At 36.6% G+C, this 25951-nt stretch overlaps 1 protein-coding gene across 1 annotated transcript; it reads left to right on the forward strand.

Moving 5' to 3' along the window:
• Nucleotides 1-106: 106 nt before the first annotated feature.
• Nucleotides 107-25951, forward strand: LOC127473106 (vesicular inhibitory amino acid transporter-like). The gene is made up of 2 exons (XM_051792326.1): nucleotides 107-331; nucleotides 24800-25951. Exons 1-2 carry the CDS (start codon nucleotides 107-109, stop codon nucleotides 25949-25951), a joined length of 1377 nt encoding a protein of 458 aa, XP_051648286.1.

A 25951-nucleotide genomic window follows, 5' to 3' on the forward strand; every position in this document is an offset into this window, starting at 1 on the left:
AAAAATTTTACTTTTAAGTTTGGTATTGAGGATGGCTCACCTGAAGCAGACTTTTTCATCTCTTTTCAACTGCTTAAGGGAAACACCCTCTCTCTTTTTGGGACTTATGAGGTTGGACAGCTGCCTAGACACGGATGAAGAACGTGTGAATTTTGCTAGAAGAGATGAACTGAACAGAGCTCACAGTGAGGAACCAGATGGACCCCTGAACTTTGAGCTTGATGTTTGTCACCAGGATCCAGAATACATGTTCCCAGCTCCCTTGCCACATGCCCAGGTCAAACTGATCACCAGCTGGGAAGCAGGATGGAATGTAACAAACGCCATTCAGGTAACCTTTTACTTCCCCACTTATTAAACTCATCATTTGAAAAACATGATCATCACTTAGCCTGTTCTGTTTTACTTAACTACACCATTATTTTGCAGCATTCTGGAAGGTTTCTATGAATTTATTACTCACATATTTGAACCTTTCTGCATAAGATTAGCACTCTGAAAAAAAGAGTTCCAAAGGGGAAAATGATACATATGTTATCTAAAGTTTAAAAAATGTTTAAATTTTGTGAAATTGAAAAGGTGGTGATTGCACCTGTTTTGGAAGTGCAGGCATTATCTTTAATAAGTATATTTGAATTCAGTGACAGAGATGTTTGATAGAAGTGTGAGATAAACATCTAATAAAAAGAGGATGGTAAGAGCCAGACTGACGTCAGAAATAAATTTACTGACATGTAAGTTTGACTAGAAATAAATTGAAGCACGAAGCACAAGAAGTGTAATAATACTTGTCAATGTTAAAGAAAATAGTTAGGTTGAATAGACTGAAAACATTTGGTCCCAGCATTCTGTGTGGAATTATGTGTGGAGTATCTTTCTGAATCCTTAAATTTAGCACTAAATGTTTCTGAATCTTCTTCTCACTTTTCATGATTCATTTCCTTACATAATTCTATCGTTACCACTAACATTCTGCGTGACATGATGAGAATAAAGCAGTATCAACAGACACATCTAGTCCCAGTAACTTTTACTTAAATAATTTTTTATGCCACTTTAATTATAGAAGAATAATCTTTCTGGTATTACACAAGTCTGACTATGATGATGAACATTTGTTTACATATCCAATTCATTCCTCAGCTCTGCAAAGGAGGAGAAAAAGGACATATTTCTAACCCTGCTGCATTTTCAAACATGAGCACCACCACATGAGAGCCAATGCAATAGCAGGGTACAGCAGCATATCATACTCTGAAAGTGTTCAGCTGCGAATAAAAGTGTGAAGTCCTAAAATACCTCGACTGCATTCTAGTAACACATTTTATCTTCAGTCTCCCTCAGCAGCATCTAGACAGGACAGGAGTCTGGGATGAGAGCCCATTGTTTTCTCTGTGAGTTTTGCCTTTGATTCCACAGAAGCCAAGTTTTCATTCTGGAAGTCAATTTTGTCAGTGTTTGCTGTATGACCTTTTGGCAAGTCATGTTCTCTCACCCATTGTTTTCCTTTCCGAACAATGCCTCTGTAAATACAGCAAAGTGCCCAAAAAATCCCGAATATTGTTGTGTACACAAGTACTATTAATTATTAATATTATAGTTTTCAGTTAAAAAATAGACTGAAAACACAGTGTAAAAACACAATCAAAGATACAGTTGCCTGTTTAAAATGCGGGCAAATTCAAGCTAAACTATCCAATCAAATCAGTAACTATGGTCTTGGTCAAAACTCTCAGCATACTGAGTGGTGCATACCATTGCTCTCATTTGGTCAAATATTTTAGAAATCATCATTAAGAGAGCAGGTTGAAAACTGCAAAGCCCGAGATCTGCAGTTTCGTTAGTAGCACAGCCAAAGGGTCCTAATGACACATTGCTAAACTGTGTGGATATGCAACCTCAAATGTGAATCTATGCACACATAGATTCTACGCATTTTTCCATTTCCCAAGACCTGGGATTGGGAGCAAGGTATTTGGTTTAGAAACAGGGGTAGAGAGCAGAGAAAGGGGAGGGGAAAGGCAGGAGAGGAGAGAGGAGAGAATATTGAATGGGCATCTGTCAGTAAAAAATAACAGTTTGAGGAAATTTTTATGAATAGCTTTGAAGAGAAAGTCTGAGTTGTGAGCAGAATGATTAAAACAATACAAACATTCTTGACTGGCGAAGACAGTCTATGCTAAAATGAGTTGTTTTGCCCTACCCAGAGGAAAGGACAGAAGTGTTTTGCATAGCAATTAGAGGTAAACATTTCAGCGGATTTCTGAAGTGTTCTAAACAGTTATTCTGGTGAATACAATTAGTCTAAAAGTGAAATTATTTCACAATCCAGATTTATTATGGGAACGATTAGATCTTTGGTCTCTGAAATCAAATGCAAGGGTTCTCTTATAGTGCTTTAAATATAAATATTTGCAAACAAACAAGAAGATATTTTTATTTTGTTCTCAACTTGAACTGCAAAAATGTGTGCTTCTGGTGAAGATATTTTATGTGTAAATGATTGCTTCAGACATTTAAGTTTCCAAGGAAACATGTTTCTTATTCCAACGCTGCACAGGCAAATGAAAACCTATGTTCAGTTAACCTGGGTAAGGATAGAGAACATAAAACTGAGTTAATTCTGATGGGAAAATGTACAGCATTATCTGACAGAGTGATGCAAGATGCATTTGTTTGTATGTAGCAGCAAAAAGCAAAAAAATATATTTGTAATAGTTTGTACAGTAGTACTGGATAGATAAGCAAAGCAACAGCAACAAGGAAGAAGGTAGTTAAATTCTAATGGTAAAGCATTTCACAGCAGAACCAAAGGAAAAGAAAGACTATTTGCCAGCCACATATAGCAGGATTTTTGCAAACAGTGTCAGACTGGTAACCTGTCACTAGCAGGTTTCCACAGGACTTCATCTTAGGCCCTGTGCTCTTCAACATCTTCATAAATTACTTAGATGCTGGACTAAGCAAGTTCACAGTTGACACAAAACTAGGAGAAGCTGTTGACTCCCTCAAAGGCAGGGAGGCCCTGCAGAGACACTTCGACAAATTAGAGGACTGGGCAATCACCAGCCATATGAAGTTCAACAAGGGAAAATGATGGATTCTACACCTGGGATGGGGCAGCCCTGAGTGTTCATACAGACTGGGGAATGAGATATTGGAAAGCAGTGCCATGGAAAGGGACCTGGGAGTCAACAGCAAGTTGAATATGAGTCAGCAGTGCCATGGCGGCCAGGAGGGCCAACCATGCCCTGGGGGGCATCAGGCAAAGCATCACCAGCCAGTCGAGGGAGGGGATTGTCCCACTCTGCTCTGCACTGGTGTGGCCTCACCTTGAATATTGTGTGCAGTTTTGGTCACTGCAATATAAGAAAGACACTAAGTTCTTAGAGAGTGTCCAAAGGAGGGCAATGAAGATGGTGAAGGGCCTTGAGGGGAAGCTGTATGATGAGCAGCTGAGGGCACTTGGTCTTCCATTCAGCCTGGAGAAGAGGATACTGAGGGGAGACGTCATTGCAGTCTTCAACTTCCTCGTGAGGCAGTGACCTCTTCTGTGTGGTGACCAGTGATAGGACCCAAGGGAATGACCTGACGTTGTGTCGGGGCAAGTTTAGGCTGGATGTTAGAAAAAGATTCTTCACCCAGAGTGTGGTTGGGTGCTGGAACAGGCTCCCCAGGGAAGTGGTCACAGCACCAAACCTGACAGAGTTCAAGAAACATTTGAACAATGCTCTCAGGCATATGATGTGACTCTTAGGGATGGTCCTGTGCAAGGCCAGGAATTGGACTCGATGATCCTTGTGGTTCCCTTCCAACTCAGCATATTCTGTGATTCTGTTAAAGTAAAAGAAAAAGGTATTCAGTTTATAGTATCATGAAGGGGCACAAGAGAACACAGAATCGAGAAATAAAAAACAGAGGGAGAGGAAGCGAAATAATGGCAAGAAGTGAAATAATATTAATCTCAGATGTAATTTATAACTCACCTTTGTGAATCAATCTCCACTTAGGTCTCAGAAGCACAAACAAGTTTAACAGTGAAAAAAAGTCAGACACTTTACCAGAAAGCACCAAATGTCTTTCATTTCATTATAATGCCTGTACAATCTTTGAAATACAGTTTTATATAATTACACAATTTTCTCCTGGATGTTTTGTAAAATATGATAAATCTGGCTGGAAAGTAGCCCAGTAGAAAATGACTTAGGGGTGCTTGTTGACAACTGGCTGAACATGATCTAACAGTGTGCCCAACTGGCCAAGAAGGCCAATGGCATCTTGGGCTGTATCAGCAATAGTTTGGCCAGCAGGACCAGGACAGTGACTGCCCCTCTGTATTTGGCAGTGGTGAGGCTGCACCTTGAGTGCTGTGTCCAGCTCTGGTCCCTTCACTACAAGGATATCAAAGTGCTGAAGCATGTCCAGAGAAGGGCAACAGAGCTGGTGAAGGGTCTGGAGCATATGTCTTGTGAGGAGCAGGTGAGGGAGCAGGGGTTGTTTAGCCTGGAAAAAAGGAGGCTCAGGGAGACTTTATTGCTCTCTACAACCGTCTGAGTGGAGGTTGCACTGAGGTGGGGATTGGTCTCTTCTCCCAGGCAACTACTGACAGGACGAGAGGACATAACCTCAAGCAGGGGAGATTCAGGTTGGACATCAGGAACTATTTTTTTGTGGAAAGTGTTGTTAAGCATTGGAATGGACTGTTCAGTGGGGTGTTGGAGTCACGATCCTTGGAGGTGTTCGAGAGATGACTGGATGTGGCACTTAGTCTAAAGTTGGACTTGATGATCTTAAAGGTCTTTTCCAACCTAAATGATTCTGTGATTCTGTGAAATCATACTGAATGGGTAGTTTGATTCAATGCCTCTGATACCTAATATTGCCAACTTTCGTGTCCTGCATTTTTGAAAGAATTAAGTTGTACGAAGATTAGAAATATCTGCAGAAGAGGGAATTTTACAAATCCATTATCAGAATAACACAATATGGTGCTTGTCTATTGTGAGTGCTTCTAGGAAATACCATAATTCAATTAGTAGTATTAATAATTATTTTAAAATATGTCAGTAATAAATTACTAATTATTGCAGTAGTAATCATTATATTTATATTCTGTATATTGGACATTAATTTAGAAAAGACTAAACACTTCAATAATCATCACTTAAGGACTGAATATCCACATGTCCTTCATTGTGTGCCTTTATAGTCGTATTTCCATACTGCCCTTCAATTCGGTTCATTTTAATTTATGTAAGTCTAAGAGATTCACTTGAAAATATCTCATAATTAATATTTATTACTCTATGATGTTTCCTCTGAGTTACCTGCCTTCATCTCCCTAATATAGACCAATCTTTAGAATTCTTGCTGAATATCCACAACTCTCAAATACTTAAGTGGAAAACATACTCATGCTGAGAATCAGAATTAGCAGACATGTCCCTAAAGATATAAAGGCAAACATCTTTTAAAGGTGTCTAAACACCCCTCACATTAAACTTTATTGAAAGTATTTTCTAAATATAAATATGTACGTGCTTATAAAGTGGGTCATTAGATGTATAACAGTATAAATAATCCTCGACCTTAAATAATTTAGTCACATTTAACTAAATAACCACTTGGATTTTGCAGTACTTGATCTTAAGTATTTATTTTCCAGACATAAGAACATAGGTTAATCCTTTCTTGTGTACCAAGCAGTAACTTTTTTGAATTTCATATTGAAGCTAAAGTCATATACATTGAAGCTGACGTCATACTCTGAACTAAATTATAGACATTGGAGGGAAATGAACTTCTGCATTTTATATCAAGATGTGGTACTGTGAATTAAAGGGAGATGCCCAGTGCTGATATCTAACCTAGGACCAGCAAGTAATATAAGTTGTCAAATGGAGCATCAAAAAATGACAGCATAAAGTAAAATTCCAAGACAGTAGGACTATTGTGGTGCGCATAAATATTCCAAGTATTATGATTTTAGCTGAAATGCACCTGCAGCACTGGCCAAATTTATTTTTAATGGGTTTGCAACCAGAAACCCATATGGCCACAACCCAGAGAAAAACTGGTTAGAACCATCTAAATTCAGGTCTGTTTTTCCTATGATAGAATGTCACTATTATGCAATGCAACTGATAAGAAGGAAGAAGGAGTCTTCTTAAGGAAGAAGACTCTGTAACTAATGTTTGTGCCTTTATTTTCTCTTTTGATTTTCTCTTGAGGGGAAAAAAATTCCAGATATACATCACTACTTTATATAACCTTTTATTTCATCTTAGACCATGCAGTAAATGTCTTTAGTTTTGTGCATATATCCATATAGTACAGAGAAGGCTGCATGAAGGATATATATCTTCTCTTTTCCCAACCCTACTTTTTATCACAAAAGCTTTCTGTCAAAAATGTGTTATCCTGCAACAAGAAAACTATATCTACTTCACAGAAATCTCTTTATTTGACATGTAAGTACTGTGCAGCCGACTGATTTTGAGTTAACTAACTGCTGTTCCCATAAATCTCATTAAAGAATGCACTGTATCAATCTGCTTTTCACTTGGTCAGCTGCAAACACTATAAAATCTTATGAAGCCAGAACTCCTAAACATAGAGAGGTGGCTCACCTAAAATTATTCCAAGAAGAAATATTTGGATTTTTCTCATGGGATTTAAGTTGCTGTTTCGTCAGGTTTGAATTTTATGTTGTTCATCACATCATCTGGGCAATGAACAGGCGGAGGGAGCATTGAATGGATTTACATCAGCATATTCTACTTTAACTGTTACGAAAATGTTAGGAACGGCAAATCAGTTTTCCATAGCCCCTCTGTGTCAGATTTTGCCTCAAATAGAAACTGTGATATAACATAACTACTCCAAAAAGTTATTCTTTGGACATACAGATAGTCCCAACATACGGACAATTGGTTCAGAAAACACCATAATAGCTCATGGAGAATCCCAGAAAAAAGTACATGGGTCACACAAGTAACAGATCAAAATACTGCAATTCTTACAGCCTTCTAGGAGTTAAAATTACATACTAAAATATTTTTAGAAATTAAAACAGTCCTTAGATTATGCTAACCTACACCATGGGCTCGAAATTCCATCTCTTAACACATGAGTTGCGGGAAAGTTACAGGAAGTGTCTCTCTTTTCTCCTTCATAAATGATTCTAATAGCCTCAGTAGTTTGGCTAAAACTGACATACTTTATAAAATAATCTATTATATTGATATATTTTGAGCTAATTACCATGTGAGATAATTATCTCATGTGAGATGAGAGAGAAACATTCTAAAGTATAATGCTCAATAAACCCATGGAATTTAACATGCAACCTCAGCCTTAAATCTGAATACCTTGATTATACTGTGTAAGATATATATATTTTAAAATATTTATTCTTAACCAATACCTTATCTTAAATCTTTAATTTTTTTTTCACCTGAGTTTTACTGACATAGCTGTCTAATATTACATTCTTTTGATAATAGTAGCCAGAAGTGCTAGTGGGCTTAAAGAAATATGAATAATTCTGTTCAGAACCTCAACTTACATATAACCTTACATTTCAAGAAAGTATTTATTTGACACTTAATTTTTAGCAGTCAAATATCTATCATTTCCAACAACTTTAGCTGAAACTCTTCTTGTCTAGAATTTTTGAAAGCTGTATATTTAAAAGCCATCACAGTATCTTGAGTTTATTCCTAGAAACAGTAGCTAAGTCACTGCAATACACAGTATAATTATGCTTGATGTTCAGTTTGTCACAGTCTGGTCCAGAGAGTCTTGGAGAATTTGCAAGTGCCTGTTTCTTATAAGTGGGGACTTCTCATTGATTGTTCAGTTGTCATAAGTTGAAAATTGTTTCACCTGGAAAATCTTCCACTATTAAACTTTTAGAACAACTGTTTTATAGATGTGAGGCTGTAGTCCTCCTACACGAAGCAGCTGGTAGTAGAAATCTTCTGCACATAAAAGGACAAAAGAACTAGCAAGTAAGCATACAGTAGTGTGGCAAGTAAGCTGGGAGACACCAGCTCAACTCTTCTCCTTACAGTGGTGGTTTCTAGCTAGTAATAACATGAACTTGTGTTTTGGAATATGAGAGTTGTTTTGGCATGCTGCCAAATTCAGTCTACCAAGAGACAGCCTTAGTGAGGACATACAATCATAGAATCAAAGAAGACCTTGAGATGAAAAGGACCCAAAAGGTCCAGCTTCCTGCTCCTGTACCTGCAAGGTGCAGTGCATGGGCCTGCCTCCAACACTGACAGAACGCCTTGGGTGGATGCCCTGGAGGAGTCTGTCATATATCACCTACTTTATATCTCAGTCAGCTTAAGCGTGTCTCCATCCAACAGCTTTAAAATCCTAACATTCTTGAAAGGCCAGCTTCTATCAGTGGTGTTGCAAGAGCTTAATTGACAGTCTGTCAAGTGACAGAGGTATGATTTACATGCATATTAACATATATTTCCAAAAAGGGTGTGTCCATTTGCATTTCTCCTACAACACATCTAAAATAAATGGTATATATGAGCACCACAGAAACCTGGTCATTGTCCCTCATGCTCCCAGACCTCTTTTTTTTTCTTCATTTCATCATTAGGAAACCTTCAAAGCACCCAGGAGATGGCCTGCTCTGGGGGTGTTAATGTCCATAAAAAGGTTTTGCATTGGCATGTAGATAACTTAGAAGTACACACACTACACCACTCTATTTTTAATTTTAATTGCAATAATTTTTGAAAGAAAAAATGCATGAATTAATACATGCATGAAGTCCTGCATGAATTAATACATATAGTCGTGATCAGCTTCCTCTGTTCTGTACTGCTGTTTGTAACCAGGTACACACCAAATGCTGGCAATCTCTCCTGAATGTCTACCTCTCACCTTCCTCCCTGAGGTCATCACTTGCAGCAGACGCAGGTTCTTGGGTCTCCTACAGACACAGCTGATAGACACTGCATCCTTCACCATCCGTGGGAGTGTGGGACTGCAGCAGAGTGTGTTTTCCTGGACCAGTTCAAGTTCACATCTTATTTAGATCCCACAGCTGCTCTCATAAAATATTGGTCTGTCTTTTCAGCAGTCAATCAAAGCAGCTAAACAGAGCTCCTTGTCTTCCATCCAGTGTCTGCCCACAGCAACATTCCTTCACTGCCTGTGTAAATCCTTGTCCTTTCTACCATGCAGGCCTACCATCTGGCACCATCTTTCAGTCAGCCTCTTTCTAAATCCTACACTAAGTCTACGCCCAGCCCCCGCCTATTTTTGCTGTAAACCTAGTTTTTACTGTAAACTAATACACAGTCTCATTTACTAATCCACAAGGCTAAAACTCTGATCTGAGCACTAATGATTCCCCCTCTGGGTCAAGTAACACACTTTTCCCTGACTTTGCCAAGCTCACCCTGTGCCTACCCACCTGGAAATTGATGCAGTTTCATACCTAAATGTAAGCTGCTCATCTTTTCTATAATAATCTACCATTTTTTTTCCTGCATCTATTGACTCCAATCTCTCTTCTTCCAGTTACAATCCTATTGTCAATTTGTTAAATATTTAACAAGCATTCCTATGAATTTGTATGAGGATATTCCTCTGATACTCTTGGAAATATCCTTTTGATGAAAACTGCATAATTATAAGCTACATTGAAACCGCTTTTTCCTCACTCGACTCAGTTTCTGATATTGACTAAAGGTTTCCTTGACTCCCCTTTTTGCCTGTATTTGTTTCCTGTTATCTTACCCCTAGATTTTAAATTCTTTGGAGAAGAGGCCATCTCTCTGTGCTTTGTTTGCACAGTGCTTTGCACAATGGGATTCCATTCAAGGACTTTCAGGTGCTGCAATAATGAAAACAGTTTTGAAAGTAAGTCTCTAAATGTTTTCTATTTTACAGAAACTCTTTACAAAATAATGATTGTTTAAACATAGCCTGCAATAAGTCAGCTTGATATTTGATTCAGTTTCCTCCCTTTTCTCTTTATAGAATGGATTCTCCTTGCTGTTGAGACCTACTGTAGGGGCTGAGCACAAGATAAATTGGTAAACAAATGTGATAAGAGTACTGTTAGAATATTCAGCCATTAAAATGGGCATTCCATTGTAAAAATCCAGATGGTCAAGAAAGAGAATGACAAAACCATGATATCAAAGATAAATGGATAGTGGCATTATGAAAATTATACCCTTTGAAACAACAAATGTTACCAAAAACAAAGGATCAAAAATTGTCAGCTGCTTGAAAGTCATAATCACTTTATTCCATGGGATAACACAATGCACCACGATTTGTTGCAGAACAAGGATCTCTGGCTCCCTCACGTGAGGGGAATAGCTGATGTACTTTCCCACTGTACTAAAATGAAATTATTCTACCATAACTTTGGTGTCATGAATCCCTGAGAGCATTTTCAACAAGATGAATTAAAATAGATGGTGTCATTTCTTCTTCTTCTTTTTTTTTTTTTTTTTTTTAATTCATAGCAGGTCACACAGTATTTAAATACACTTATCAGACAACTTTGAATTTCTGTATCTATTATATTTGGCTACTTCATTGTTGTGATATTAGTTTTGACAGATACTTTTCAAAACAAAGCCCAATTTGCCTATTATAATTATTCCCCATCTTTCTGTGCCTGAGATAATTTGTACACTTGTTCCTGTCTATAGCCCTGCCAATGACCAGCTATCACTACTGGAAAACATTCTTCTTAAAAATATTCTTTCTGTCCCTATTCTTCAACTTATGAGGTACGTAACTTCAGCGAATTTGCTTTAATAAGCCATAGACATATAACTCCTTCCAGGATAACATTCCTCCCAAGACAGCAAGAACAGAGTGACAGGCAGCAGAAAGTAAAATATTTTGTCAGATGGTATTCCTTTCCTATTTTTTTCTAAACTTCCTTCACTTCTATTAGCAAATTTTCAGAAGGGAACTCATTTTTTTATGAAATGGAAGAGCGAGTCTTAGAGTTCATCAAGGAATAAAAATTGACAAGCTCAGCATTTGCAAGTGTTTATGAGAATTTAATGCTGAAAGTAAAGGACATCTGAATTACTATAATATACTAGTAGAATCAGAAATATTAATATTTCTCTAGCAGATTTTCTGTATGGTAAACTTTCTTCCACACAATCCATAGATGGTTAATCTACAGTTTACTTCAGTGTGTGTAATTCCTGACAGCAGAAGATTTGCTGAAGCGGTACAAGCTCTATCTGAATGAGCAAATGGAGCTATTTGAGAAAATAAAAAGCCCTAAACGCTGATTATACACAGTACTGAAGATGATATATTGTAACCTAGTTTTAGCACAGTAAACTGTATAGAACATTTTACCCCTAAAGCTAAACAAAATTGTCTTCTATTTGCATGGATTCTCTCTCCTCGCACACACCATGCTTCTTGGAAGACAATGTTTATCCGTATTCATGGCCAGTGGCACTAGTTTTGCCATATGTACAATATGTGTTACTAAATAGCTAACAAAAAAATTAAATTTAATATTTACTTCACAAAAACGTAAACATGAGTCAAAGTGAAGAAACGTTCACTGCAGCTCATACACACATATTCCACTATCTATATCAATTTCTCTCTGTCCAGTTCTTGAATTGACACAAATGGCAGCACCAATAGATTATGTTCTGTAATCTCTAGAACAAATAGTTTTGCTTTTTTTATGTTATTGATAGCAGAGGGAGTTTCAGCCTTTTCCTTTACTCTACATGGGTATTTCCATTCATGATAGGTTTTTTGTTGCTGTTTTCCCTCCAGAATCATATTTAATTCAGGCTAATTCCTCCCTGATAAGCAGAGAACTTTTTTTTAGTTTTAAAACCCATTCTAATTTGATTATTTCAAACTAAATCCAGGTATTTCAGAAATTATTAATAATCCTACTTAAGCTTGAAAAAATGTCAGTATGAGGATAAGAATGATATGCCACATAGATAAAATCAATATATCTTATTTTTTTTATAAGAAAGTTGTTTCTTTTTTTATTGGAAATTATCTTTTTTTGTTGTTATAGTGACTGTTAATTCTCTCCGTTTACTGTAACTTAATAAGTTGGCACTGAGATTTATTCTCACTACAATTTGAATCTGTTCTTTTGTCTCATTGTCTGCATGATTTCTGCAACTCCAAATGACATCTCCTCAGCCACCTTCCCTTAAGGGACTTGAAAATCTTCTAAGCTTTAATTGGGATCTGGAGTTTAAAATGAGTTCTCCACTCCAGTTCTTGTTGCCTTTACTTGCCTTCTGACTTTTTTTCACTTTTTCTGGGAAGCCAGCTGCTCTCTGAGCTCTTTCTTTTGTATTTTTTGTTGTTGTCATCTCAAGTTAAAATAAAAAACCTGCACAAAACTGTAGGCTTCCTTCTGCTGTTTGGTTGCGATTTTAGAGACTCTTTACTCTCTCCTAAGTTGTGAGAATCTGCCATTCCACCCCTGAAGGATTCCTTTCCTATCAGAAAGGATAATCAGCTGCATAACACATACTTTCCCTCTAGCTTTCTACTTGTTCCTGTCTTATGCTTATAGTTAGGTATTTCTCATATCTAGTAATTTTTCCTCACAGACTCTTGCCCATTATATTCTCTTACCCCTTGTTTCTATCTCTTATGGGTCACAACCTCATGTTTTAAAGATCTTCAGTTTACCTAATGACACCTTTTTTCCCCTGTTCCTGCTTCCCCTGGTGCAGTCATATTCTCAAATTATCCACCTTCTTGCTTTTCCTTCGCTCTTTCAAGGCACTCACAGTCTCATGGCCTTTAAAGGAATTCACCTGACTCTACAGATGACAGAGAGAGAGAGACAGGCATCTCTAAGGGAGATTCACAAATCCTGAAACAAGTATCCTACGCTGTTGGAATGAGTAATCATTTGGTGATCCTTATTTCTATCCCCTTTCCAGAGTTACCAGATTAGCTTTATTTTTTGCTATATTTAAATAGGAGAAGTTAGGAATACCATTCCTCCTAAGGGTACGTCAAAGCAAGGTAGATTTTTCATGTGTGTCTTTTCAGCTACTATGGGTACTCATTCATTGAATGTCCATTTTAGACAGAAAAAATTGGGTGAAATTAACCCAATTCATAGATGCTAAGAAGGAATCATTTCCTTGAGAGCAAAAAAAGCAGTCAGTTTAGTAACTTCACTTCTAGCCAGCTGAGTTTTTGCTTAAAACTCATTAATTTCACCCCATGAATAATTTTTGATTTCATCTAAAAATTTGAATGTGAAAAATGAAAGCTATTTAGGAGAAAGGAACAGAAACTAAATGCAGTCTTGAAATAAATTGCTCAAGTATGAAATCACTACAGTTCTCAACATTGAAGTAAACAACCGGGAGAGATCCAATAAAGATGGGAAGTTTTCCTTGCAGTATCAGAATGATTGAAGTTAAAAAAAAAAAAAAAAAAGAAATAAAATTATTTTTTAAATATACAAACTTTTACGACCATTACTTAGCTAACTTTGTTTTAATAATGAAAGAAGTGTTTTTATCTTGATCAAACAGCTTTTCTATGTAAAAGTAAAGAATAAACCTGAGGTCTTTGTCAAAGGTCAAGGATAATCAAGATCCCCAGTTTGTTCCATCACTTGTTGTTTCCAGATAACATCCTGTCTTTGAGTCTTTCCAGGGGAAATGCAGACTAAGAAAAAAAATTAAAAAAAATAAGAAGAGGAAAATAAAGCAAACAAACAAAAAACACTACAGAAAAGGAGTATTGCTTATTTTATAACTCCAGTACTTTTTTTTATGGGCCAGGTAGAGGTCGAGAACCATTGTGTCACAGGCTGTACAAACAGAACAAGAAATACCTCCTCAAGTAGTAATACTTCAAGTATTTTACAGCTAGAGACCTTAAAAAGGCATTTTTGACATGCATTCTATATGCCATATGCCTGGTTTCACAATGCATAACCATATTCAAAATTTATTTATTTTTTAAAAAGGAGAACTTACCTAAATTTGCTTTTCTGATAAGAGTCCAGAGCATGCCATAAAACTCAGTCACATTTCTTTTCTGATCTTTGTATTTTCTGTTTCTTATTAATTATGCACATTTGGGAATGTTTGTCTAATCTACTTGGAAATAGGGGAACTATTCTACCTTGTTGAACTTTAAGAATGATGTGATCTTTTATGTCATTATAGGAGAGAGACATCTCCATTATAGGCATTCATTTGCAACATCACCTTCATCTGTATTTCTCCATGATGAATTATCAGATAGTAAAATCACTTGCTACTTCTTTTATCCTGAAGGTAGAAGCCTCCAGGGGTGCCACTGAAGTTTAACTGAGGTTAAGAGAGGAAAAGCAGTAGAAATTTTTTGTCTATAACCAGCCTAATTGTCAGACAACAGCTTTTTTCACATATTTCAGAAGAATATAATATGATACTCTGTTTTAGTTTACCGATTCCTGAAGACCAAACAAATAGTATCACAAATATCACTATTTATGTCTCTCATCCAGAGAGACTATATTCTCTCCAGGCAGTACTCTAAGACAAATTTCTCCTTTATACACTGAACTCTGGGAGTCATTATAGCTTGAGTAAGAGTCCGCCTAAAATTGGTGGTTAGGTCTGTGCTGAGGAAAGAACAGGGTAATATTAACCAGGGGAGGATTCAGTCACCTTTTATTCTGCATGACAAATCCTATACCAGTGTTCAGAAAATATAACTCAGCTTCTAGAAGATGTAACCTGGATTCATTTTCAACTCTCAGAGGTGCATAAGGTTTTTTCCAATGCAAAGATCTTTGTAGTATGGGGTTGTTTTCTTCCATTTCCTCTTCATCATTACTTCTTAAAAGTGACAAGAACTGTGTTTTCACCGACATTTAAGAACTCCTAAGAATGCTTTCCCCCAGTCTCAGTTAGAATTTTCTATGCACTTTAACTCCTCCTTTTGTTATCTAAGTGCACACTCAAAGGAAATTCTTTGGCTCCCCACTGCTTTGCTTTGATTCTAGTCTCCCAAAGTCCACCCTCTGCCTCCCTTCAAGTTCTTTTGACCATATTTTCATGGGAACTCACTCTCATGTTCTTGTATTGGAAGTTTTGAGTGCTTGCCTGCCTTCAGGTGAAAACCTGACAATCTGTGATGAGCTATAATGAGAGAAATGGGTAAGCAACCAGGAAGTCCATGTTGTTTACCACTTTTAGAATAATATTTGTTTTATTTTAAACTACCTTACTTTTTCCATCTCTCTTTCCTCTCAGCTGCATAACACATAATAAAACACCCTCATTCTTTTATGAAAGCCTGCTTTTTCCTTTGGGACCAAGCAAAATAATGTTTTCTTAAAAGGTAATTTGCTTGGGAGATTTTCTTGGTATGATTCAGTGCATTTTTGCAGATAGCTCTGGATTTATGCAAACTAACATTTCCCGTTGAACCATTCAGAATTAAGCATTGAGCATATTACTTTGGTTTTAGAACAAATATTTAAACCAATAGCAAAGCCAATGAGATCAGCTGTCACACTCAATAGAAGTAATTCCTTTTTTTTTGTGAGACAGTTTCTTTCATCTTTTCACTTTCCTAAGTTTTAGGAGATCCTTAGGACTAATCTGGCCACTAAAAGTAGAATGAAATCAGTGGTTTCTGTGAGTCAAATGGAGACATACATTTTGCAGTGCAGACCATGCAGCTTCTTTACTTGCTTATCTTATCACAGTACCTCCTGAGCAGTCTATCTGTCTTATCATCTGCTTCTGGTATCTGAAGGACTGACAGGTAAACACTTCTAAAGTTTCTGTCAGTGTATGAGGTGAATGAAGGCATTAATCACAGAATAAACACCTTAGTCACCATCCTCCCTGCAGCTGAAACAGGATTGGCACTGGCAGAGAGAAAGAATGAGAAAAATCAGGAAAAACAAGATTGCTGGGGTCTAATTCAACCATCTCTGAAGTTAAAGGAAGATTTTTTGCTGATATTAGAGGAAATGGATCTGCTGCTAAGGTCATACAGGCCAGAGACAATATTTGAAGTTTTCCACAGAACAGCTTGTAGTATTTTTGAATTCAAACTCAGCTGAGCTATGAACAAACTGCAAAGTGAGTGGGAAAGTAGATGAATTCTTTTCCTGACATCTGTAGAGCACTGCCAGGAGTTTGGGTAACCTCCTAGGGAAATGGAAATTCTTACTGCTGAGAAGAAATAGGATGTTACTGATATTGCAAATATATGGTGGGATGACCTATGCACCTGAAGTTTAAAAATAATTAGATAAAGCATATTTACAAAAAAGAGTAGGCAAAAGAAATGAGGGTGGTACTCCATGTTAGACGGCTAATTATCTGTGTTAGAGCTGTTGTCTGAAGAGAAAAATTGTATTGTCCTTGGCGACTCCGGTTTTAAAGACCTATGCTGGGCATTGTATGCAGTATGTTGTAAAACATCACTGAAGTTTCTAAAAATGATAGACGATAATTATCTGACACAAAAGGTATTGAACCTAGCATAAGGTAATTCAACTTTGAGCCTCATTATGTTGAATAAAGATAAATGAATTGGAGGATCTAATTACATCCATTATGGGAAAACAGAGGACAGTAGTATATATATTTGGTACTTCTAAAGAGTGAATTTTTCAAACCTGGAGAAAATTATGAAAGATAATTGATTAGAAAGAATAAGTGCAGATAGCCAATTGTGAAAGCAACTTTAAAGTTTAACAAGAATTTATGACATGTTCAAAAGCAACATCTCACAACTATGAAAGACTATATAAATGTTTTAAAACCCCCTCCTACTTCAGGAGTGAAGTAAATGTAGCAATTAAAATTAAATATATATATGTATATATATAAAAGGGAGAAACAAAAGGTGAGAGTAATAATAGTAAATCATAAATAAGGACCGGTAGAAAAGAGAATGCAAAGGCGCTAGGAGGAAAGTGCATCTCTCAGGAATTCGAACAATAAGAAAAAAATTTTTAGGAATTAGAAAAAAAAAGACTATGTTTAGTCTAAAAATTTTAAACAGAAATACTAATCATGGTAACAGTTAAGTATAAATGGAAGTGTGTGTCTGTGTATGTGACTGTGTATGCTCATCTAAAAGCACCAGCAGAAACAGTAGGACGAAGTTAAAAGGGAAGGTGTGAGTTAACTGCTACAGAGCACCATATAAGTGATTTCATTCAAATGAAGAGGTAGAAAAACTCACCTATAGATAAGTGTTAAGGGAATGAAGTAGAGGACAGTATTTATAAAACATGCAGATAAGACAAACAACACCACTGAGAAAGTCAGGAATTTTGCCTAATATTTATGAGAGCTGAGACAAAATAATGAGGCAAAATATCCAAAACTGCATCCATTCCAGAAGAGTATAGAAGGTAAATAAAAAAATCCATTTGTCATCATTAGCCAAGATGAACACCAGAGACATAGTGAGCACTGGACTGATGACACCCCTTATTGCACACAAACGATCCTGACCAAGCCACTAAGACAAAAACCCTAGAGTATGTGGATGTGAGAATGTGAAAAGTTAACTTAGAGATTTTCTAGTGTAAGACCACCTTCATCTTCTCTGGGATATCTCACTGAATTTTGCTACATTGATTTTCTGCTTTTCCAGCAGTGGATGAAGGTTCTAAAACTGTTCTTAACTGAAAAAGAGATGCAGCTGTTCGTATGTTCGTATGTTGTTTCTGTAAAGAACCAAGAGAATGTGCTCATAGCACAGGAGAAGAGGGTACCATTTTGTAATTTTTCAGGACAGATGTCATGCTATTCTCCATCAGACATTAAAAAGTTATACCTGAATTCCTGTGCTGTGTGTGCACACTCCATTGTGTGGACACACATTGTATGCCCAGCAAGAGAAATGGACATTTCTGAAAGGAAATTCGTCTCAGCTCTATTAATGGCCCATCTTAAGACAGGTGTGAATTACATATAAATTGAGATGCCTAATTTTTCCAAGCTTAGACTTAGACAATTAACTATGAGATAACCATAGTTGTTATTTAAAATGGATGTTAAAATGTATTTCAATAGTATTTTGAAAGCAGAATGCCCAGCAAGTTTTCACCTGGGAGACATAACAAAAGGTCTATCTGACCTGGTAATATTCTTATTCAATTGCTATCACAAGTGGAATTTTCAAAAGTTTGTGAATATCATCTCAATATTTTAAAAGCCATATAAATACTGACTAGGGAAAACTGGCAAGAATGCTGAGAAAAAGAATGTAATTGTTAATACAGGTTTTAATTGATAGAGCATAAAAAGCTAGAAATATAATTAGTGTCAATCATTATGTTTTGGAGGAAGAGTCCTTACAGTCAGTATTAAACACACTTCATATAATCTTTTTATGACATTATAATTTAGGCAGTGAAAGATAAATAATATATTTACACTTCTAAAAGGAATTTTGACACTTTAATACACAACATGCTGATTTAAAAATTAAAGCAACAATGCAGTACATCTTGAATGGATTAGCAACTGCCTAAGTGACAGGTTCCATAAAAGTAACTGTCAGTATGGATCTATTGTCAAAGGAATGAGTTTCTAGTAGGGTTAGGAGGTTATCTAGTAGAATAAATGGCAGCTGGTCCAGTATTATTCAGTGTAGTCAACAGTGATTTGGAAAAAGATACAAAAGCACTGATGATCACAGTGGTGGTTAAGAAACGAAAAAGACCATGCAGGTCAGCAAGCACTTCTGTTATCATGGCATAAGATTAAGGGATTTGCTATGTTTGTAATTTTGTACTTATAAAATTGTTTCTTTGTATAAATACCACAGCAACACAGGCTTGCATCTATTTGGGAAAATTATTTATTTTAAACGGCAACCAATGTTAAACAACATAATTAAATACTTCATGGAATTGTACTGAAAAACAGGGTTCTTGATTTTATCTCCCTACTCTTCCAAGAAGATTTATGAAGAATGCTTTCCAGTATAGTTTCCATGTCTAACCCATGTTCATGGCAAGGAATCAAATGCATAGTTGGGGAAAATAGCTAGACCTAAATTAACCACTCCACCGGAGTAACTACAGATGGTGATAAAGTCAGTCAGAGCTAATTTGGCAGTCTGGCGTATCAGCATGCATTCTATATATAGGAGAGTTGTACAAACTGAATAATTTTCAGTTAAATTCTTCACTTCTTAATTTATTTTTCCATATGATTAAGTCTTAAGGGGAAATAATTTTCTCTCTTTTTTTTTTTTTAACTTTGCTTTTCACTCCATTTTATTTCATGGTCTTTTGGCATGCCTCAACTCTGACTGTGATTTGATCTTCTTTACTTTTTAATTACCTTTTAATTTGTTTTGGTTTTTTTCAAAATGTCATATTTCAGGTTAAAACAATTTATAATGTGAAATATTTTACTTGGGACTAAAAAGTCTTAAAACTGAATTTTGATTTTTTTTTATATTTTTCTCAGAGTGCTTGGCTGTACTCATTTATCATTTTTCTAAATCCATTTTATTCCTTGGGGAGGTGCTTGCCCTGAGGTGAAGGAGTTTGATAGAGGTATGATAGCAGAATGCCCATTTTTTGCATTCAGCACTGATCCAGATGTCAGGTATTTTTAAATAAGCAACCAGTCTTGCTGGTATGAGAAATACACACATGTAGTATAAATATTTTAGTCAAACCATCAACAAAATATTTATTTTAATGTGCAGATGTAATTTGGAAATCCTGTTCTGCTTGTTGTTTTGTATTGTAGGTGGATTGGTGATTCCTGGTGGTACTTATCATACTTGGATGCTTCCTCTTGGGGATATTCTGACAAGGTGAATAGATAGCTGCTGTCAGAGCCTGATATTTTCTTACATGCCCTTTCCACTCTTATCCTTGTTAGTTGAGCTCTCAGTCCTTCCTTGGCCCAGCTGCCCATGACTAAGTCTGCTCTGGGTGTTTGACAAGGACCCCTACCTAGACACATATTTGCTCATTGACAAAGAACAGTCCACTTCCATCCATAGTCTAGGGGGAGAATTTGGGTTCCTTTCCTATACTGGGTGGAGGGAGTGATGGCAAATAACACAACCACTCAAGTTGCTCAGTGACAGAGGACTGTTTCAAAAAGTTCACCTCCTCTGTCCCCAGATATGTTGGTGCTTTTTCCCTATGCTATTCTATTTTCTAAACAGATGACCTTAAGGCAGCATATTTAGAGGTAATGTATTTGACTTTGCTCTAGAACAGTTGGAAATAAAACTGCTCCGACAGGAACACTTTCCAGACAGAACTGCTGAAACTAAAAGCTGAGAGGCAATTTCGGGAACAATTTAGAGCAATTTAGTTCCTTTTGCTGCTCATTTTTAACTGATGCCTCACTGCTAAGGCTGTCTATGCCATAATTTGGACATAAGAACACAGGATCAGAAGACTCAGTAAGAGCAAGTCCTGGGGCCAGACTGGACCCAATGTGCATTGACAAATGGTACAGGAATTACCTGAGTCCCTCTTCCACTAGCAAGGAATCAGTGAAATACCATCATGCTCTGTTTGCATTCTGTGTGCACTCACTTCTCATGAGAGGGGCACAACAGCCACTTTCAGAAACATTCATGAAAGCATTTCTCTCTGGAGGAGGAATTTTCCTCATCTGCAAGTCACTTTAAGCAATGCTCTAAGGTTGCTGAGGAGCCGCAAACCAGAGAATACAGGTTGATGCCTGTATCTGTTATGTTACATTGACAGCAAAATAAGAACTTACTAATGATATCTTTTCCTAAACTAAGCTATTCAAACTTGGCAATGTTCAGAAAATTTTCCCAACAGAAAGTATTGCTTTTGGAAAGGTAGGAACAGGAGAGCAAATGCAAACTAAGTTTTGAAGACTGACAGTGTGACTTTTGTTCTTTGAGTTCTTGTGGCCATCACTAACATTTTTGGCTATTTTGTAGAAATTTGCCAATGTGCTGATGCATGAAACAACAACTTCCCCTCTCTTCTTTCTTCTTTCTTCTTTCTTCTTTCTTCTTTCTTCTTTCTTCTTTCTTCTTTCTTCTTTCTTCTTTCTTCTTTCTTCTTTCTTCTTTCTTTCTTCTTTCTTCTTTCTTCTTTCTTCTTTCTTCTTTCTTCTTTCTTCTTTCTTCTTTCTTCTTTCTTTCTTCTTTCTTCTTTCTTTCTTCTTTCTTTCTTCTTTCTTCTTTCTTCTTTCTCCTTCCTTCTTTCTTCTTTCTTCTTTCTTCTTTCTTCTTTCTTCTTTCTTCTTTCTTTTCTTCTTTCTTCTTTCTTCTTTCTTCTTTCTCCTTCCTTCTTCCTTCTTTCTTCTTCCTTCTTCCTTCTTTCTTCTTTCTTCTTTCTTCTTTCTTCTTTCTTCTTTCTTTTCTTCTTTTTTCTTTCTTCTTCTTCTTCTCCTTCTCCTCCTCCTTCTTCTCCTCATTATTAAATGGAGAAACCATTTCTGACAAGGCAGGAAAAACACTGTCATTTCACCACATATATACTTACTGCATTGGCATATTCAATGTTCTCCCATTTCTTTCAACTAACCATGCTCTATATCCAAAAAGCTGCAAAATCAGTTATGTCCACAATGTTTGCTTTCTATTAGTAATTGAGAGCTGAAGTTTACACACTCTGGGAAATAGACATCAAAGATGTCAGAAGCTTACAATTCCCGTAGAAATGTCCAATTTGTAAATACTAAAATCTAAACTTGAAATTGACAACCACTGATATATAATTTTAAGATTGAGTATATAGAGACAAAAATGGGTTTGTTTAATAAGGTCTGAATTCACAAGATGAAAAAAAAATAAGCCCCAAACCCCCCACTATCATCCTGTGGTCTGTGTTACATACTGAATTAAATTATTTGATGTGAACTACGGCAAGGAGATTTTAAAATTTAGAATTATGTTATGCTCTGATTAAATTAACAATTAAGCATGGAAAAGCAGACACCTGTGGTCAGGACTGTAAATGACTGTCTAAAGCAATAACCTCTCTCAAAGTCTTCTGTTTTGGTTTAGGTTGAGACTAGTTGTATAAATGTTAATAGACTAAATTCAGCAGGGGAGAAGCCATTGTGTGGGTAAGGCCCATGCTGACACTTACCTGCAGTTTAATTATACAGTGACCCTTTGGGTCAGCAGATACCATTTTAAGTCCCAGTTGCAGGTTAAGCAGCAAAATAATAATGCTGTGAGTATAGAACAAATGAGATAAGCTTTATACAGACTGCAAGGAACTGAGAAAACATCATTGTTCTTATGTTAATATGGAAGATGACTCTATGGTTTTATCTTCCTGATTTTTTCATAGACTTGGTTTATTTGTGATGCTTTTAAAATCTATCTGTTATGTCAATCTTCCCCAAGGATTGTTTTCATAGGAAAGAAACCAAATTCAGTTCTTTAGGCAGCTATCTAACTTGCCAGTCAGTGAAAGCCATGATTAAAAATGGCATATCAAAAACTGTTGTTACATATGTGCTACCTGCAGTCTGGAAACATCCAGATATCTAATCTTTTTATGAAAGTAGACTGTTAGATGGTAGAAATGGTACAATTTTGGACAATTCTGTGAAGTTCATGTACAAAAGAAATGCTAATTACACTTCAAGCTAATTGGGTCATGAGACCTGTATTAGAATGTAGCTAAGACATTGAGCGGAGAGATTTGGGTGCCTAAATACCACAAGCTGCACAGCTGAACATCCCAGCTTCTAAATGAAATAGCATATGTGACTTACATAAAACAAATGCTGTAAATGAAGTCATGGAAAACAATGAAGAAAATACCTAGTCAATAACTTTATTATTATATCAGTAATAATAACTGAAGTACTTCTATTTCAAAATATAAAGGCATAGACCTTTTTAAGTGAAATTTACTAAGGCATATATTTAATAAGATTTTTCCAGCTCTAAGTCAGCTAAAAGCTGAAGATATCTGCATCTAGAGTGAAACCTGGTAAATTAGGCAGTGATGCTCTTTCATATGATGGGCATTCCATTTTTCTCATTGACTTAGAGAAGAAACACTGCTCTGATTCAAGGACTTCAAATCTTTCTTTTCTGGTTAATGTTCATCTCACAATCTGCCTGAAAAGGATTGCTATTTTGTGTCTGGAAGAGAAGGATAATACTTTTTTTATACGTTAATGATTATTTAGTGTTTGAAAAATTGCCTCTCTTCAGAGTCCTCCTAATGGATCAGGTGTGGACGTACTTGTATCACTTAGAAGTGGGTGTTAGGTATAAGCCCTACAAAGCTGAGACAAGCACCCGCCTTCTTGATGGTCTCCCTCAGATCTGGGCTCCTACACTGCCTTCACAGAAACTGTTTGATGGGTATAAAACCTAAGAGAGTTGATAGAAAATACCAAAGGCAGTAGAATGCCTGAAACTCTGGTCCCCCACTTGGCCTTGTGCTCATGTTTGTAGATGGAAAAGTCTGAAATTAAGATGTAGACCACTCAACTCACCTCTTCTGCTTTGGCTGCAGTCAGTAGCATTGTCCACTCAATACGTGAGAGAAGAGTCCCCCCTTCTGTGAGGAGATCTGTTTCTGTCAGGGTTTTGCAGAGCAGATGGGGTTGCTCAGGTTTGGTCAGAAATAGAGTCTAGATGGGTTTGATGCAAATCAAGTCCTTCTGTCAGACCAGAATAGCAAACGTGAGCACAAATGCTCAGATTTCATCATGTTATGGGTGTGGTAAGAAATATTGAAGCAAAAATTTCTGCAGAACTAGTTAATTGTATTTTGTTTCCTCACTATCCTTCAGTCGTCATGAACAAAAATGCCTGACCAGTGTGACTAATGTGCATTTCTTAATTTCAGTTCTGTAGTATAAAAAGAGAAATGTCACCTTTCTTAAATTGGATCTTTTTATCAGTAACTATCATTCAAGGGTTTTTTGGGTTTTATTCTGATGGAAAAAACCACATAAAAGTGTAATTTGTCCTTTAATACAGAGAAGAAAGGGAGAAAAAGACAAAGAAATGCACACAGTGTTCTGCGAAACTAGAATGCCATGTTGTTGTTGATTTTTCCCACTGGATAAAACAAGTAAAACTATGTTCCTTTCAGAAACTGTTTAGAGAAAAAAAAAGTCTATATGTCTTGCATGTATTTTTAAACATCCAAAGAAGTTTACACTTCTAGACGAAGAAATCTAGAATCTCAGCTTCGAGAAAAATCACTTTAGCAGTGGACTTAGCAAGAGCAAAGGCCACATGAGGGAAACAGAAGCTGCAGAGGAAACACAAGTTTAGTCTGAGGCACTCTAATGCCTTTTTCTCTCCAGAGGTCTGCTAACAACTTTTAGGCTAAAGACAACTGTAATTACTGGATCTATCTACATTGCTATTTTTAATTGGAATGAAACTCGCACAGATGATGCTACAGATGTTTAATTTTACTGATATTGAACCTGTTTCATTAGTATGTATGTTGACTGAATAACTAACTATGAACCTTCTTAAATGTGCTTCTAATCACATCAGCATTAAATATTAACTGGAAACCTGACTCTATCATTCAGTCACATTCTCTTTTTCTCAGCTTATCGTTACGTGTGCTTTGATAGAAGCAGTTATTTTTGCTGATAATTTCATTTCTCATAAATAAACACATTTCTCATGATTGTTACTTACTTAGCTGAATGTAGCAGTACTTACAGCATGCAGCTAGGTGAAAACAATGTTCAATGGAGGAGAGGTTTGGGAGTGCAGCTTCTAGTAAACATTTTGCCTCAGGAATTATGTGCTATCTTTTCTTTCTCTTTTTCATTTTCAGGGAATATTTGTCCTAGGATTGCCGTATGCTCTCCTCCACAGTGGATACAGTGGCCTACTTCTTATTGTCTTGGCTGCAGCATTATGCTGTTACACAGGCAAAATTCTAATTGTTTGCTTGTATGAAGAAAATGAAGATGGGCAACTGGTAAGAGTGAGAGACACGTATGAAGATATTGCAAATGCCTGCTGCAAAAAGCTATCTCCCAAACTAGGCGGCATAATTGTCAATGTGACCCAAGTGGTGGAACTGATCATGACATGTATTTTGTATCTGATTGTTAGTGGGAACTTGCTGTCACAGAGTTTTCCATACATAGCACTGACTGAGAAAACTTGGTCTGTAATTGCATTTGTTACTCTGTTACCTTGTGTATTTATCAGAACTCTCAAAATTGTTTCCAAACTCAGCCAGCTTTGCTCCTTGGTTCACTTTGTTATCATCCTTGTAGTGATGACTTACTGTCTTACACAAATACACCAGTGGTCCTGGGCAAAATTCAGACTCTCCATTGAGTTTGAGGACTTCTTGGTCTCCGTAGGAGTGATTATTTTCAGTTACACTTCACAAATATTTCTTCCCACACTTGAAGGTAACATGAAAAACCCAGAGGAATTTAGGTGTATGCTGAATTGGACTCACTTTTTTGCCTGTGTCTTGAAAACAACCTTTGCACTGACTGCTTTCTTGACCTGGGGTGAAGAAACAAAGGAAGTTATTACAGACAACCTGCCATCATTTCTTAAAACATTTGTGAATTTATGTCTCTTAACCAAGGCTCTTCTTTCTTACCCTTTGCCCTTTTTTGCAGCCACAGAAATTGTGTATTCCTGTATTTCTAAAGGCAACCATTCCAATTACAGATCTCTATTACTTTCGCAGGGTGTAAGAGGCTCATTTCTCTTGTTAACTCTGCTGATGGCCATGTTTACACCACATTTTGCCCTGTTGATGGGTTTATCAGGCAGTGTAACAGGTGCTGCTATGACTTTTCTCCTTCCTTCTCTCTTCCATTTAAAACTTAAATGGAAAAAACTGTCCTTCTTAGAGAAATGTGCAGATATCTCTGTTTTTATTTTGGGCTTTCTTTGTAGCCTCGCAGGTATAGTTTGCTCAATAAAAGGTCTGCTTGAAGTATTTGGAGGAGTGTAA

Source organism: Manacus candei, unplaced genomic scaffold, assembly GCF_025592945.1.
Source record: "Manacus candei isolate 608988 ecotype Guabito, Panama unplaced genomic scaffold, ASM2559294v1 h1tg000034l, whole genome shotgun sequence".
In the NCBI taxonomy this organism is placed as follows: domain Eukaryota; kingdom Metazoa; phylum Chordata; class Aves; order Passeriformes; family Pipridae; genus Manacus; species Manacus candei.